The 17,532-nt window shown below is 44.1% G+C and overlaps 2 protein-coding genes across 6 annotated transcripts in view; one reads left to right on the top strand and one right to left on the bottom strand.

Annotated features, from left to right (window-relative positions):
• The window catches only part of LOC137524537 (cytochrome P450 2K1-like), a 61,820-nt gene extending 46,680 nt beyond the window's left edge, over nucleotides 1-15,140 (top strand). The window contains exons 8-9 of the mRNA XM_068244524.1: nucleotides 12,566-12,707; nucleotides 14,771-15,140. Of these exons, the coding sequence (XP_068100625.1) occupies nucleotides 12,566-12,707; nucleotides 14,771-14,958 (330 nt within the window). The 3' untranslated portion in view covers nucleotides 14,959-15,140. The remainder of the gene's footprint in view (nucleotides 1-12,565; nucleotides 12,708-14,770) is intronic.
• The window catches only part of LOC137524540 (uncharacterized), a 226,400-nt gene that overhangs the window by 156,547 nt on the left and 52,321 nt on the right, over nucleotides 1-17,532 (bottom strand). The gene's annotated exons all lie outside the window — the stretch shown is intronic.

The following is a 17,532-nucleotide window of genomic DNA, read 5'->3' as shown; positions in this document are numbered from 1 at the left end:
TTGAGGATCCAGCGCTGGCTCCCCCAGCAAGCATCAGAAAGCACAGCAGCACGCAATAATATTTACCTTCAGGCCAAATAGCCAAGCCAATCAGGTCCGCTCTACTGCGCAGGTGCTTGTCTGCGCTGGAGCCCAGAAGGTAAATATTGCCGTACTTGGAGTTCTGGGGCTGTCACTGCAGGATCCAGGAGGCTGAAGAGGACAGGGGAAGCTTCATTGGAATGCAGCGCGGCTTCCCCCTCCTGATGGGATGGTTTTTTTTTCCTTACAGATTTCCTTGTAAATGCTTCCAGGGATGGATATGTCCTGATTGGGTGTGGCAGGGAGTTCCAAAGTGTAGGGGCAGCATGACAGGAGGCTCTGTCTCAAAGGCTTTGAGGTGAACTCTGGAACTTATTAGAGCCTTTTGATCTAAGATTGGAAAGGAGGGGGGGAGAGGGGTTGCAGTTGCAACAAGATTTTCAGGTATCCAGGGCCCAGATTGCACAAGGATTTGAATGTCAATAAGACAATTTTAAACAGAATTCTAAATGTTATCAGTAACCAGTAGAGTGGGCAAAGGGTTGAAGTTATGTGGCAATGGCGGGGTTGGATTGTTAACAACTGGCTGCTGGTTCGCCAAAATCTCAACTTACATAAATTTGCAGTTTTTCACAGAAAAAATGCTTTCATGAAAATAATCTGCTAATCCCTAGCTGAATTCCCTGCTTGCTTATGCTGATGCCAGTCCTGTGGTTGTATTGCATCTTCAGAATTCCCAGTGTTTTCACTTACACAGCTAAATGATGCCCTATTTGCACAGAGGAATGCTGCATAACTTACACAAAAAATAAAACTAGGAAATAGTGGCAAACAAAATATTTCTACCGTTTAGCTACCGTAATTAGTTTTACCCATGAAGAGGAGTAATAAGCACAGCTGCTGGTTAAATGGATCAGCTTGTTACATAGTTATTTGGGTTGCAAAAAGACATACGTCCATCGAGTTCAACCAGAAAATAAAGTACAACACCAGCCTGCTCCGTCACATATCCCTGTTGATCCAGAGGAAGGTGAAAAACCCTTACAAGGCATGGTCCAATTAGCCCCAAAAAGGAAGAAAAATTCCTTCCCGACGGCAATCAGATAAAATCCTGGATCAACATCACTGGGCATTACCTAGTAATTATAGCCATGGATGTCTTTCAATGCAAGGAAAGCATCTAAGCACTATTTAAATACAGATATAGAATTTGCCATAACTATTTCCTGTGGCAATGCATTCCACATCTTAATCACTCTTACTGTAAAGAACCGTTTCCTAAATAAATGGCTAAAACGTTTTTCCTCCATGCACAGATCATGTCCTCTAGTCCTTTGTGAAGGCCTAGTGACAAAAAGCTCACCGCTAAGCTTTTATACTGCCCTCTGATGTATTTATACATGTTAATTAGATCCCCTCTAAGGCAGGGGTCCCCAACCTTTTTTGGCTCGGGGATCGCTTTCCTGTCTAAACACTTGTCCGGTGACCGGGTGGGGGTTGGGGGGGCTTGTTGTCAGCAAATTGGATTGGGCAGGGAACAGGGCTATGGTGCGGGCATATGGAAAACCACTGGGCCTCAAAAACAACCTCACACAGGCACAGATGTTCCACCAGTATTAGGTAGCCCCCTCCCCAGTTTAGATGGCTAGATTTGCCCCCAGTGTTATATAGTCCCCTCCCAAGTATAGATAGCTAAATGTACCCCCAGCGTTCGGTAGCCCCCTTCCCCAGTTAGCTAGATGTATCCCCAGTGTTCTGTATCCTCCCTCCCAGGTTAGGCAGCTAGATGTGCCCCCAGCGTTCTGTAGTCCCCCATCCAGGTTAGGCAGCTAGATGTGCCCCCAGCGTTCTGTAGCCCACCACCCAGGTTAGGCAGCTAGATGTACCCCCAGCCTTCTGTAGCCTCCCTCCCAGGTTAGGCAGCTAGGTGTGCCCCCAGTGTTCTGTAGCCCCCCTCCCAGGTTAGGCAGCTAGATGTGCCCCCAGTGCTCTGTAGCCCCCCTCCCAGGTTAGGCAGCTAGATGTGCCCCCAGTGTTCTATAGCCCCCCTCCCAGGTTAGGCAGCTAGATGTGCCCCCAGCCTTCTGTAGCCTCCCTCCCAGGTTAGGCAGCTAGATGTGCCCCCAGCGTTCTGTAGCCCCCCTCCCAGGTTAGGTAGCTAGATGTGCCCCCAGTGTTCTGTAGCCCCCCACCCGGGTTAGGCAGCTAGATGTGCCCCCAGCCTTCTGTAGCCTCCCTCCCAGGTTAGGCATCTAGATGTGCCCCCAGTGTTCTGTAGCCCCCTCCCAGGTTAGGCAGCGAGATGTGTCCCAAGTGTTATGTATCCCCCCTCCCAGGTTAGGCAGCTAGATGTGCCCCCAGCGTTCTGTAGCCCCCCCCTCCCAGGTTAGGTAGCTAGATGTGCCCCCAGTGTTCTGTAGCCCCCCACCCGGGTTAGGCAGCGAGATGTGCCCCCAGCCTTCTGTAGCCCCCCTCCCAGGTTAGGCAGCTAGATGTGCCCCCAGTGCTCTGTAGCCCCCTCCCAGGTTAGGTGGGCAGCACGGTGGCGTAGTGGTTAGCGCTCTCGCCTTGCAGTGCTGGGTCCCTGGTTCGAATCTCAGCCAGGTCAACATCTGCAAGGAGTTTGTATGTTCTCCCTGTGTCTGCGTGGGTTTTCTCCGGACACTCCGGTTTCCTCCCACATCCCAAAAACATACAGATAAGTTAATTGGCTTCCCCCTAAAATTGGCCCAGACTACACGATATAGACATACGACTATGGTAGGGATTAGATTGTGAGCTCCTCTGAGGGACAGTTAGTGACAAGACATATTCTCTGTACAGCGCTGCGTAAGATGTCAGCGCTATATAAATACTAAATAATAATAATAAATAATAGGTAGCTAGATGTGCCCCCAGTGTTCTGTAGCCCCCCACCCAGGTTAGGCAGCTAGATGTGCCCCCAGCGTTCTGTAGCCCACCACCCAGGTTAGGCAGCTAGATGTACCCCCAGCCTTCTGTAGCCTCCCTCCCAGGTTAGGCAGCTAGGTGTGCCCCCAGTGTTCTGTAGCCCCCTCCCAGGTTAGGCAGCTAGATGTGCCCCCAGTGCTCTGTAGCCCCCCTCCCAGGTTAGGCAGCTAGATGTGCCGCCAGCCTTCTGTAGCCTCCCACCCAGGTTAGGCAGCTAGATGTGCCCACAGCCTTCTGTAGCCTCCCTCCCAGGTTAGGCAGCTAGACGTGCCCCCCAGCGTTCTGTAGCCCCCCACCCAGGTTAGGCAGCTAGATGTGTCACCAGCGTTCTGTAGCCCCCCCCCCACCCAGGTTAGGTAGCTAGATGTGCCCCCAGCGTTCTGTAGCCCCCCTCCCAGGTTAGGTAGCTAGACGTGCCCCCCAGCGTTCTGTAGCCCCCCACCCAGGTTAGGCAGCTAGATGTGTCACCAGCGTTCTGTAGCCCCCCCACCCAGGTTAGGTAGCTAGATGTGCCCCCAGCGTTCTGTAGCCCCCCTCCCAGGTTAGGCAGCTAGATGTGCCACCAGCGTTCTGTAGCCCTCCCCCCACCCAGGTTAGGCAGCTAGATGTGCCCCCAGTGTTCTGTAGCCCCCCTCCCAGGTTAGGTAGCTAGATGTGCGACACCCCCCCCCCCCCCCCCACACACACACACACCGGCCCCCCAGGCAGCCTTACCCCCACGGGTCTGGTATCTTCTATTTCCTTTCAGTTGAGCAGCATGCAACAGAGAGTGTTTCAGCATCGAGCTGTTCAGAGGAAGCACAACTGATGTAATGAGAACAGCGCCACCTACTGACACTCTGATGCATGCTGCTCAGCTGATAGGAAAAAAAAAAAAAAAAAAAGAGAAGAGGCTAGACCCGCGGCCCAGCACAAAACAGCCCACGGACCAGCATCTTTTCTCCAAACTAAATAAACCCAGTTTATCTAACCTTCTTTGGTAAGTGAGACCTTCCATCCCTCGTATCAATTTTGTTGCTCGGCTCTGCACCTGCTCTAAAACTGCAATATCCTTCCTGTAATGTGGTGCCCAGGCCAGAACTGAATTCCATATTCCAGATGTGGCCTTACTACAGGGGCAATATTATGCTAGCATCTCAAAATTTTATTTCCCATTTTAATGCATCCCAAAATTGTATTAGCTTTAGCTGCTGCGACTAGTGTTGGGCGAACACCTAGATGTTCGGGTGTTCGACCCGAACTCCGAACATAATGGAAGTCAATGGGGACCCGAACTTTTGTGCTTTGTAAAGCTTCCTTACATGCTACATACCCCAAATTTGCAGGGTATGTGCACCTTGGGAGTGGGTACAAGAGGAAAAAAAATTGCAAAAAGAGCTTATAGTTTTTGAGAAAATCGATTTTAAAGTTTCAAAGGGAAAACTGTCTTTTAAATGCGGGAAATGTCTGTTTTCTTTGCACAGGTAACATGCTTTTTGTCGGCATGCAGTCATAAATGTAATACATATAAGAGGTTCCAGGAAAAGGGACCGGTAACGCTAACCCAGCAGCAGCACACGTGATGGAACAGGAGGAGGGTGGCGCAGGAGGAGAAGGCCGCGCTTTGAGACACAACAACCCAGGCCTTGCATGAGGACAAGAAGCGTGCGGATAGCAATTTGCGTTTTGTCGCCATGCAGTCATAAATGTAATACAGATGAGAGGTTCAATAAACAGGGACCGGAAACGCTAACCCATCACAGATGTTCATTGTTCATGTTACTTGGTTGGGGTCCGGGAGTGTTGCGTAGTCGTTTCCAATCCAGGATTGATTCATTTTAATTTGAGTCAGACGGTCTGCATTTTCTGTGGAGAGGCGGATACGCCGATCTGTGACGATGCCTCCGGCAGCACTGAAACAGCGTTCCGACATAACGCTGGCTGCCAGCACCTCTATTGCGTACATTGCCAGTTTGTGCCAGGTGTCTAGCTTCGATACCCAATAGTTGAAGGGTGCAGATGGATTGTTCAACACAGCTATGCCATCTGACATGTAGTCCTTGACCATCTTCTCCAGGCGATCGGTGTTGGAGGTGGATCTGCACGCTTGCTGTTCTGTGTGCTGCTGCATGGGTGTCAGAAAATTTTCCCACTCCAAGGACACTGCCGATACCATTCCCTTTTGGGCACTAGCTGCGGCTTGTGTTGTTTGCTGCCCTCCTGGTCGTCCTGGGTTTGCGGAAGTCAGTCTGTCGGCGAACAACTGGCTAGAGGAGGGGGAGGATGTCAATCTCCTCTTTAAAGTCTCCACAAGGGCCTGCTGGTATTCTTCCATTTTGACCTGTCGGACTCTTTCTTCAAGCAGTTTTGGAACATTGTGTTTGTACCGTGGATCCAGAAGGGTATAAACCCAGTAATTGGTGTTGTCCAGAATGCGCACAATGCGTGGGTCGCGTTCAATGCAGTCCTAGGCCGAAGAGGTCATAGCCTAGGGTCACAAAAACCTGTTTATTTGGGCTATTTCAATGGTAGTGATGGTGACGTACATAAATCTCAGCTATGGCCATTAGCAACGTCTGAATTTCACGAAATGTCTCATGCAGGTAGAAGACATATTGTTAGACTTGGATTCCAAAGATGGGGTCCCTACATCTCTGCAAACCAGAGTTACAGGGGTCCAAAATTGGTAAAATCCCCCATAGACTTTCATTGCCTCCCTATTTCACTTTCCAAAATCTCACATCTTTTCAAAGGGCAATGGCTCAGCAGTACCAAATTTTCTAGCATTGTAGGGACCCTTAGGGGGAACATGACTGGTGAGTTTCGGGCCCCTAGGCCAAAGAGGTCATAGCCTAGGGTCACAAAAACCTGTTTATTTGGGCTATTTCAATGGTAGTAATGGTGACGTACATACATCTCAGCCATGGCCGTTAGCAACGTCTGAATTTCACGAAATGTCTCATGCAGGTAGAAGACATATTGTTAGACTTGGATTCCAAAGATGGGGTCCCCACATCTCTGCAAACCAGAGTTACAGGGGTCCAAAATTGGTAAAATCCCCCATAGACTTTCATTGCCTCCCTATTTCACTTTCCAAAATCTCACATCTTTTCAAAGGGCAATGGCTCAGCAGTACCAAATTTTCTAGCATTGTAGGGACCCTTAGGGGGATCATGACTGGTGAGTTTTGTCACTGCTGAGCCATTGCCCTTTGAAATGGTGTGAGATTTTGGAACGGTAAATAGTAGGCCCAATGAAAGCCTATGGGGGATTTTACCAATTTTGCACCCCTGTAACTCTGGTTTGCAGAGATGTAGGGACCCCATCTTTGGAATCCAAGTCTAACAATATGTCTTCTACCTGCATGAGACATTTCGTGAAATTCAGACGTTGCTAACGGCCATGGCTGAGATTTATGTACGTCTCCATCACTACCATTGAAATAGCCCAAATAAACAGGTTTTTGTGACCCTAGGCTATGACCTCTTTGGCCTAGGGGCCCGAAACTCACCAGTCATGTTTCCCCTAAGGGTCCCTACAATGCTAGAAAATTTGGTACTGCTGAGCCATTGCCCTTTGAAAAGATGTGAGATTTTGGAAAGTGAAATAGGGAGGCAATGAAAGTCTATGGGGGATTTTACCAATTTTGGACCCCTGTAACTCTGGTTTGCAGAGATGTAGGGACCCCATCTTTGGAATCCAAGTCTTACAATATGTCTTCTACCTGCATGAGACATTTCGTGAAATTCAGACGTTGCTAACGGCCATGGCTGAGATTTATGTACGTCACCATCACTACCATTGAAATAGCCCAAATAAACAGGTTTTTGTGATCCTAGGCTATGACCTCTTCGGCCTAGGACTGCATTGAACGCGACCCACGCATTGTGCGCATTCTGGACAACACCAATTACTGGGTTTATACCCTTCTGGATCCACGGTACAAACACAATGTTCCAAAACTGCTTGAAGAAAGAGTCCGACAGATCAAAATGGAAGAATACCAGCAGGCCCTTGTGGAGACTTTAAAGAGGAGATTGACATCCTCCCCCTCCTCTAGCCAGTTGTACGCCGACAGACTGACTTCCACAAACCCAGGACGACCAGGAGGGCAGCAAACAACACAAGCCGCAGCTAGTGCCCAAAAGGGAATGGTATCGGCAGTGTCCTTGGAGTGGGAAAATTTTCTGACACCCATGCAGCAGCACACAGAACAGCAAGCGTGCAGATCCACCTCCAACACCGATCGCCTGGAGAAGATGGTCAAGGACTACATGTCAGATGGCATAGCTGTGTTGAACAATCCATCTGCACCCTTCAACTATTGGGTATCGAAGCTAGACACCTGGTACAAACTGGCAATGTACGCAATAGAGGTGCTGGCTTGCCCGGCAGCCAGCGTTATGTCGGAACGCTGTTTTAGTGCTGCCGGAGGCATCGTCACAGATCAGCGTATCCGCCTCTCCACAGAAAATGCAGACCGTCTGACTCAAATTAAAATGAATCAATCCTGGATTGGAAACGACTACGCAACACTCCCGGACCCCAACCAAGTAACATGAACAATGAACATCTGTGATGGGTTAGCGTTTCCGGTCCCTGTTTATTGAACCTCTCATCTGTATTAAATTTATGACTGCATGGCGACAAAACACAAATTGCTATCCGCACGCTTCTTGTCCTCATGCAAGGCCTGGGTTGTTGTGTCTCAAAGCGTGGCCTTCTCCTCCTGCGCCACCCTCCTCCTGTTCCATCACGTGTGCTGCTGCTGGGTTAGCGTTACCGGTCCCTTTTCCTGGAACCTCTTATATGTATTACATTTATGACTGCATGCCGACAAAAAGCATGTTACCTGTGCAAAGAAAACAGACATTTCCCGCATTTAAAAGACAGTTTTCCCTTTGAAATTTTAAAATCGATTTTCTCAAAAACTATAAGCTCTTTTTGCTAATTTTTTTTCCCTCTTGTACCCACTCCCAAGGTGCACATACCCTGTAAATTTGGGGTATGTAGCATATAAGGAGGCTTTACAAAGCACGAAAGTTCGGGTCCCCATTGACTTCCATTATGTTCGGAGTTCGGCTCGAACACCCGAACATCGCGGCCATGTTCGGCCCGAACCCGAACATCTAGATGTTCGCCCAACACTACACGTGACCCGTTCGGCCAATCACAGCGCTAGCCGAACGTTCGGGTAACGTTCGGCCATGCGCTCTTAGTTCGGCCATATGGCCGAACAGTTTGGCCGAACACCATCAGGTGTTCGGCCGAACTCGAACATCACCCGAACAGGGTGATGTTCTGCAGAACCCGAACAGTGGTGAACACTGTTCGCCCAACACTAGCTGCGACTTGGCATTGAATACGATTATTTAACTTGTTGTCGATGAGTATTCCTAAGTCCTTCTCCAAGTTTGATATCCTCATCTGTATCCCGTTTATTTTGTATGGTATTAGACCATTGGTACAACCAAAATGCATGACTTTACATTTTTCAACATTAAATTTCATCTGCCATTTATGTACCCATATAGCCATCCTATTTAGATCCTGTTGCAATATGACACTATCTTCCTGAGAGTTGAGGATTCTGCATAATTTTGTATCATCTGCAAAAATAGCAGCATTGCTTTCTACTGCATCTACTAGATCACAGGTGTCGAACTCCAGGCCTAGAGGGCCAGATCCATGCCAGTGTTTAGAGGATGGACTGAGAAAGAGGAATGTGTTCTACCTGATGGACCACACCTTTCCTGATTCAGACCCATCAATTAATTTGAGCTGTGTCAAAAATGTGTGAGGACCTTGGCCCTTGTAGGACTGGTTTGACATCCCTGTACTAGATCATTAATAAATAAATTGAAGAGCACTGGACCCAGTACTGACCCCTCTGGGACTCCACTGCTAACAGTCTCCCAATTTTAATAAGATCCATTGACCACAACTCTTTGTTTTCTGTCCATTAGCCAGTTCCCTATTTATGCACACAGACTCTTCCCCAGTCCTTGCGTCCTCAATTTTTGCACCAAACCTTTTTTTTGGGGGAACAGTGTCGAATGCCTTTGCAAAGTCCAAGTATATCACATCTACAGCATTCCCAATATCCACATTAGCGTTCACTACCTCATAAAAGCTGAGCATGTTAGTCAAACAGGACCTGTCTTTAGTAAACCCATGCTGATGCTGAGAAATAAGACTATTTTCTACTATGAAGTCTTGTATAGTATCTCTTAGTAACCCCTCAAATAGTTTGCACACAACTGATGTTAAGCTTACCAGTCTATAATTTCCCTTATCCGATTTTTTTGCCCTTCTTAAATAATGGGAAAATGTGGGCTGTACGCCAATTTACCGGAACTCTGCCAGTTGACAGAGAATCACAAAAGCTTAAATCCCTTAGGACTCGAGGACAGTGTCGGACTGGGAGCTAGAAAAACTGAGGAAATCTACCAGCTGGCCAAGCAGCAGTAACCCTGTGTTATCTATCACTCCCAATAGAAACCTGCAGCAAGTCTTCACTGTGAGCAGCAACACCTGATTACTGCTTCTTGGCCAGCAAGTGGATTTCCTGAGGTTTACCAGCTCCCAGTCCGACAGGACAGGTGCCTTGTCTATTTTTTATTTATTTAGTCTTGCCTTCACTTCTTCCTGCGTGAAGTATTTCAAATTACAATTGGAAGATTGAGACTCTTCTGCATCTGTAATTTGCAACAGTGGTGTTTCCTTTGTGAAGACAGAAGCAAAGAAAGCATTTAATAACTCTGCCTTACCTTGATCATCCACAATTGAATTCCCACCCTCATCCTTTAGGAGTCCAATACAGTCAACCTTTCTTTTTTTAGAGTTGATGTACTTGTAAAACGTCTTTGGGTTAGATTTGATATCCCTGGCGATTTGATTTTCAGCTTCAATGTTTGCCAGCCTAATTTCTTTTTTACAACTTTTATTGCACTCCTTATAATTGCTTAATGTAGCCTCAGTCCCCTCCTGTTTTAGGACCTTATGAGCATTCTTTTTCCACTTCATTTTATTTCTAACCTTTCTATTCATCCATAGTGGCCTTTTTTTATTCCTACGTTTTGTTTACACATGGGATATATTTACTACAATATTGATTGAGAATAATTTTAAAAGCTTGCCATTTCCCTTCAGTGTCCCTCCTTTGTAGTGCATTATCCCAGTTCACCAAACTTGGTGCCTGCCTGAGTTGATTGAACTGTGCTTTTCTAAAATTCATAGTTTTAGTTGTCCCGCTGCCCCGTGGCCTATCAGTCACTAGATCAAACGTTATCATGTTGTGATCACTATTTCCCAAATGTTCTTGAACCTGCACATTTGATACATTATCTGGTCTATTTGAAATGATCAAATCCAGTAACGCATTCCCCCTAGTTATTTCAGTTACCATTTGAGTCCGGTAACTGTCCCGTAGTGTTGCCAGAAATCTGCCACTTTTACCAGAATGGGTAGCCTCAATAGTCCACTCAATGTCTGGAAAGTTAAAGTGACCCATAACTATGACCTCACTTTTATTTGCAGCTTCTTCAATCTGCTGTAGTAATTGCAGTTCTGCAGCTTCATGAATATGTGGTGGCCTGTAGCATACCCCAATAAGAAATAGGCAACAGTTATTTCCACCATGAATATTTACCCAAATGGACTCCACATCTTCACAATCTTCATCCATCTCATCATTCATGACGGCTGTAAAAGAGTTCTTAACAAAGAGACAAACCCCTCCACCTTTTTTCCCTGCTCTATCCTTTCTAAACACATTGTATCCCTCTAAATTTGCTATCCAGACATGGCTTTCATCCATCCATGTCTCTGTTATTCCCACAATGTCATAGCCTTTGTCAATCAGAATGCACTCTAGTTCGTCCATTTTATTTGCAAGGCACCTAGCATTGGTTACCATGCACTTTATATTTTTACCACCACATTTTCCAATTGTGGTTACATGAAATGGGCTACTTGAAGTTTTACTAACCTCCTTACTCTTTACACTGCCCCCACCCCCAGTAATGTTAGGCTCCCCGTAATCGCTCCAGTGGAAGTTGCCCCATCCATTTACATTAGCTGAGCGTTTTTGCAAAACGCTAGCGTTTTCAAACGCTCCCTAATTGCTCAAAAATCGCCCTTGTGGGTTCCAGCCCTAATACAATTATTAATCAACCCTTTTAATTAACCTTTTCCCTCTAACTTTCACCATTAACAATATTTTGTTTTGTTTTGTTTTTTAAGTTCAAGGTGACAAATACACACTGTAGCAAAACCCACCTTTGTTATAGAATTAAATCTCTTTAATGTAAATTGTGATAGAAACATAATTTAAGTTTTGTAATAAATGGGTAAAATAGCCAAATTAAGTTCTGAATTATATCTACAGTAGCACTTTTTATTTTTAAAGTATAGTGGGTAAAAACTGAAAAATAATTTTACCGTACTTTAAGAAGCATAAAAATTAACATGATTCTTGGGAGAAAATACTTTCCACAGAAAGACTAGTTTGTCCTGGAAAAAAAAAGAAGAAGATATATAAATCACCTAAGAGTCTTCAGTAATGAGAAAGTTATTGCTGATTGCAAAGGGACATAGCTAAAACATCAAAACTGCTCTGGTTCTTAAGGAGGTACTGAAGTGGTTAACCATATGAATATTGTTACATGAAATGTTATGTATAACTCGTCCAATGACTTTTGGGACCTGCTAAGTCAAAACTGTGAGATGTTATTACGGTATGCTATTTGTTGTGTTATATCATTTTATCAAAAATAAATACACGTGTTCTTTATGAACTGAATCATGTTAAAATACTTGGTTTGTAAGGAATAATATCACAAATACTTGAATTGAAGGATATTTCACAAATATGGTGCTATGAGAGCTTATAATTTTGTTCAATTTTAAAATTTTTTAAAGGGTATCCAACATGAAAATCCTTGAGTAAATAATTAACATACTTATGTACACAATGCCTTCCCCCCCCCCCCCCCCCCTCGGCTCCATTCTTCTGCAAAGCGTCCCGAACTAGCCCCTGACCCCTGGGTTGGCACCTGTGACCCGCCCGGATACAGTACTTGCCGTGCGTGCACAGTACATGGCCTTCTGAGTTCACAGCAGTGCATGTGAGCCACGCCTACAGTGCACAGTGAGGACGTGTGATATAAATGCGAGGTGAATGCTGTACCCTGCAATAATGCAGGAGATGCAAATCAAGAAATCTGTGTGTTCAGTTATCATCCTTATATTGCATGAATCAGAGAGATGACTAGAGAGAAAGTTGTATTATCAAAACTTTTTGCAGCTGATAACCTTTTAATGCCAAAATATCTTAAAAGTGTGAGTTAAGGTGGCTACTAACGATAAAATCTTTTTTTGTCCAATCTTACCTTTTCTATGTAATATGAGAGACTACCTAAAATATCCATTCAAAGTACAGTATATTCACTCAGTTTATCTTTTTACTACATACTGTAGATTTGGGTAGGTTTGGACAAAAAAGATTGTATCATTAATGGGCACCATTGAAAATGTTGCTTCTGTTAATTGTCTAAACTAATGACAGGTCCCCCAGTTCTCCTTTACGTGTTGTGCAATGTATTTGTGCTTGCAGGGCACAGAGGTGATTTCTTTCCTCACATCCGTTCTCTATGACAAGACTCAGTGGGAAACGCCTTATGAGTTTAACCCGAATCACTTTCTGGATGGATCTGGCAAGTTTGTACGCCGAGATGCGTTTATTCCTTTCTCAGCAGGTAGGTCATTAAATTAATCACACTGGGGTTAATTCATTTAGGGAACACTGTCTCGAAAATCTTAAAAGTTAAAATGCATGTAAACATATACTGATAAGAAGTATGTGTCTTCCAGAGTAAAATGATCCATAAATTACTTTTCTCCTATGTTGCTGTCACTTACAGTAAGGGCCTGTTCATACTTGCTGCGTTTGTAGAACGCGTATAAATTCAAAGAAACGCAAGTTGAAAAACGCATGCGTTTTTCTTGCGTTTGAATGCGTTTTCTATTGCGTTTTGCACAAACACGTGACCCAGGGGAAAAAAAAGAATTATGGGAACCGCAGAGGAAAACGGATGCTAAAAACGCAATAGTACGCGTTTTTGATACGCGTCCATAGACTTTCATTGCGTCCGTTTCTATGCGTATCGCACAGAACTGCGTGCAGCAATGCGGATGAGAAACGTATGCGTCTCATACGCATACATGTGAACTAGCCCATTCAAAAGCATTAGGAGCCGTTTCTATGCGTTTTTGGTACCAGTACGCGTTCCCTGAAAACGGCTAGGAACGCATATAGTCTGAACAGGCCCTAAGTAGTATAAACCTGACAGAACCAACAGGTTTTGGACTAGCCCATCTCCTCATGGGGGATTCTTAGGGTTTTCTTTATTTTCAAAAGCACTTAGTGAATGGCAGTTGCACCATCCAACTGCCAAAAAAAAGTGTACAGCGAGCAGGGAGGCTGGCCAGCATCATTGTATAAATCTTTTTCAAGGAGTGTCTTTATAAAGAATAAAGGCCATGCTGAGAATCCCCTATGGAGAGATGGACAAGCCCAAAACCTGTCTGTAATGTCAGATTTCTACTACTTACTGTAAGTGACAGCAACATAGGAGGAAAGTAATTTATTGCTTATTTTACTCTTAAAGAAACATGCTTATTATTTGTACATACATATTTACATGTATTTTAAATTTTAAGATTTTCATGACAGTGGTCCATTAAAGTCAGTAAAATGTCTGTGCCCAGGTAGTGCACAGTAATTTTACTGGTATTTTTACCAGTGGAAGACAAAGAGTTGCACTATTAGCGCAACCCACAGCACCTAGATAGTATGTGCATTGCTATGGTAACATACCATAGCAACAGATGCATTACCCAGGTACCGCTAATTGTGCAACATGCGCTACTCTACTGGCGTAAGTACTAGTAAAATGGCCATGAGCAGATAATTGTTTCTAAAGGCATTGTTGCAAGCAGTACTGTATTCACATCTTCGGGGTCTATTGGCACAGAAATTCTGGCACCCTAAACTGCACCCTCCACCCAACCGCCCCCGCCCCCCCCCCCCCCCCCCCCAAACCCTGACACAAACACAGGCTCATGGATTTGTTTCCCAAACCACAGGAAAATTCATCATCCTGGACCTGCACTAACATCACAATCCTTGGAACATAGAACAGTGAATGAGTGGGCTAGAGGGAAATGGAAATGAAGCAGGGTGTAGCAGAAGACACATTCTGTTTTATCACCAACATGGTTTCCCTCAAGAAGAGACTTAATCCTTTTCTTAAAACTGTTTGACATGAGGACTCATCTATCCTGTGCCAGACCGAGGCAAAGGCTCGGGAGGCACTAGCCTTTGGGGTGCAGAGCCCTGAGGACGAGCCAGTTCCCTCCCTTGCCCAGCAATGTGCAGAACATGCAGAGCAAACTGGAGTAGTTAGCTGTCTTGGCACCACCGGGATCCCTCTTATGGAATCTCCACCTCTAATCCTGGAGGACCTTGTCCCTGTCTTGCATCTATCATTGTAATAATGATAGCTGCCTGACTTTTTCACTAACAATGTGGCGGCAGATTTGGTATTAAAATGCAAAATACCATTTCACTTAGTTTACATCTTACCACATAGTTTACACCTTATTACATAGTTTACACTTTACCAAATACTTTACACCTCTCCCCTTGATAAAATCTGAGGAGAAGTTTTATTTGTATACTTTCATTTTTAGCAATGCTTATGTCAGCTTATATACTGTAAGTGTCTAACCTTCATCCTCCTGTTTTTTTCCTTCATAGGAAGAAGAGCTTGTGTTGGAGAAGGCTTAGCCAAAATGGAACTTTTCCTGTTTTTTACAGGACTTTTGCAGACCTTCACTTTTCACGCACCTCCAGGAGTTTCTAGAGAAGATCTAGATCTCAATCCCAAGATTGGGTTCCTTTTAGCGCCTAGGCCACACTTAGTGTGTGCAAAGCTTAACTATTAATCAAACAATATTCAACAGTTTAATAATCAGTTTAATAATTATAGTCAACATTGTTATACCTTTTTGCGGAGCATACTATGGTATAGGTAGTGTAATAACTCGTATTGCATCTCTTGCATCCCTGCTAATGAAAAAACTATGCTCAAATGCAAACAGCCACTGCTATTAAAAAATGAAATGTACCTTTTGTTGTAAATGCCAAACATCTTGTAGGATTCTCAACTTAATATCTGAGTTCCCAGAAAATTTCTTAAAGGGTTTTAATCAGATTGTTAAAATTTAGTCAGAGCCCACTGCCTTTCACAGACAATACTAAACTTGTGCTGAAGGTCACCATCTCAACAATCATTGCATTATTGTTAGAACAACATTGCAGAGAACAAGTGCTGTACAGACATGCTGTTCAGCTACTGTTTTTTTTAACCACTTCCCCGCCACAGGTTATTTCCCCTTAAAAACCAGCACAATTTTCACACATCACGCTCCTCCCATTTATTCACTGATAACTTTATTGCCACTTATGACAACACATCTATACATAATTTTTTTCGACACAAATTAGGCTTACTTTGGGTGGTACATTTTTCTATCAACATTGTTAATCGTCATGATTTTCCTGTATAAATCGTTGGTTGTAAAAAAATGTCAGTTAAATATATCATATAGGAAACACACACAGTGATATTTGAGAAGTGAAATTAAGTTTATTGCATTTACAGAAAGTGCACAATAATTGTTTAAATAAAATTAGGCAGGTGCATAAATGTGGGTGCTGTTGTAATTTTATTGATTCCAAAACCTTTTGAACTTTTTATTGGAACTCAGATTGGCTTGGTAAGCTCAGTGACCCCTGACCTACATACACAGGTGAATTAAATTATAAGAAAGAGTATTTAACCACTTCACCACTGAGGGGTTTTACCCCCTGAGCACCAGAGCAATTTTCACCTTTCAGCGCTCCTTCCATTCATTCGTCTATAACTTTATCATTACTTATCGCAATGAAATGAACTATATCTTGTTTTTTCCACCACCAATTAGGCTTTCTTTAGGTGGGACATTATGCCAAGAATTATTTTTTTCTAAATGTGTTTTAATGGGAAAATAGGAAAAATGTGGGGAAAAAAATAATTATTTTTCAGTTTTCGGCCATTATAGTTTTTAAATAATGCATGCTACTGTAATTAAAACCCATGAAATTTATTTGCCCTTTTGTCCCGGTTATAAAACCATTTAAATTATGTCCCTATCACAATGTTTGGCGCCAATATTTTATTTGGAAATAAAGGTGCATTTTTTTCAGTTTTGCGTCCATCCCTAATTACAAGCCCATAGTTTATAAAGTAACAGTGTTATACCCTCTTGACATAAATATTTAAAAAGTTCAGTCCCTAAGGTAACTATTTATGTATTTTTTTTAATTGTAAATTTTTGAATTTTTTTTTTAATTAAAAAAAAAAATGGGGAGTGTGGGAGGTAATGAGTTAATTTTTTGTGTAAAAATAATTTATTTTTATGTGAAAAATGTGTAGGGTGTAGTTTACTATTTGGCCACAAGATGGCCACAGTAACTTTTTGTTTTAATGCGACCTCCAAGCTTCCTTCCGGAAGCTTGGAGGAAGTATAAGGAGGCTGGACACGTGAGTTTTTTCTCACAATGATCGCGCTGCCCATAGGAGAGCAGCGGATCATTGTAGGGCTTAGATAAACGAATGGGAATGGATTTTCCCGTTCATTGATCTCCGGGCGAGCGGGCGGCGGCGTGTTTACTAGCGGCGGGCGGCGTGTTTACGAGCGGGAGCGCGGACAGCGTCGGGTACGCGGAAAGTACGGATTTCTCCGTCCCTGGGGGTTAAAGGATGGAAAAAAAGATGGAGAAATTCGTACGGGCGGGGGTAAAGTGGTTAAGGGGGTCAATTGTACGTTTCCCTCTTCTTTTAAATTTCTCTGAAGAGTAGCAACATGGGGTCTCAAAATAACTCTTAAATGCATGGAAGACAAAGATTATTCACCATCATGGTTTAGGGGAAGGATACAGAAAGCTGTCTCAGAGGTTTCAGCAGTCTGTTTCCGAGGTTAGGAACATATTGAGGAAATGGAAGACCAAAGGCTCAGTTTAAGTTAAGGCTCAAAGTGGCAGACCAAGAAAAATCTCGCATAGACAGAAGCAAAGAATGGTGAGAATTAGTCAGAGTCAACCCACAGACCAGCACCAAAGACCTAACATCATCTTGCTGCAGATGGAGTCACTGTGCATCGTTTAACCAATCGGCGCACTTTACACAAGGAGATTCTGTATGCAGAGGAAGCCTTTTCTCCGCCCACAGCACAAACAGAGCCGCTTGAAGTATGCTAAAGCACATTTGAACAAGCCAGCTTCATTTTGGAATAAGATGCTGTTCACTGATGAAACTAAAATTCAGTTATTTGGGCATACCAAGGGGCGTTATGCATGGAGGAAAAACAACAGAGCATTCCAATAAAAACACCTACTGCCTACAGTAAAATATGGTGGTGGTTCCATCATGCTGTGGGGCTGTGTGGCCAGTGCAGGGACTGGGAATCTTGTCAAAG

Source organism: Hyperolius riggenbachi, chromosome 7 (genome assembly GCF_040937935.1).
Source record: "Hyperolius riggenbachi isolate aHypRig1 chromosome 7, aHypRig1.pri, whole genome shotgun sequence".
In the NCBI taxonomy this organism is placed as follows: Eukaryota; Metazoa; Chordata; class Amphibia; order Anura; family Hyperoliidae; genus Hyperolius; species Hyperolius riggenbachi.
The sequence above is the reverse complement of the archived record's forward strand: the minus strand, read 5'-3'. Positions and strand labels throughout refer to the sequence as shown.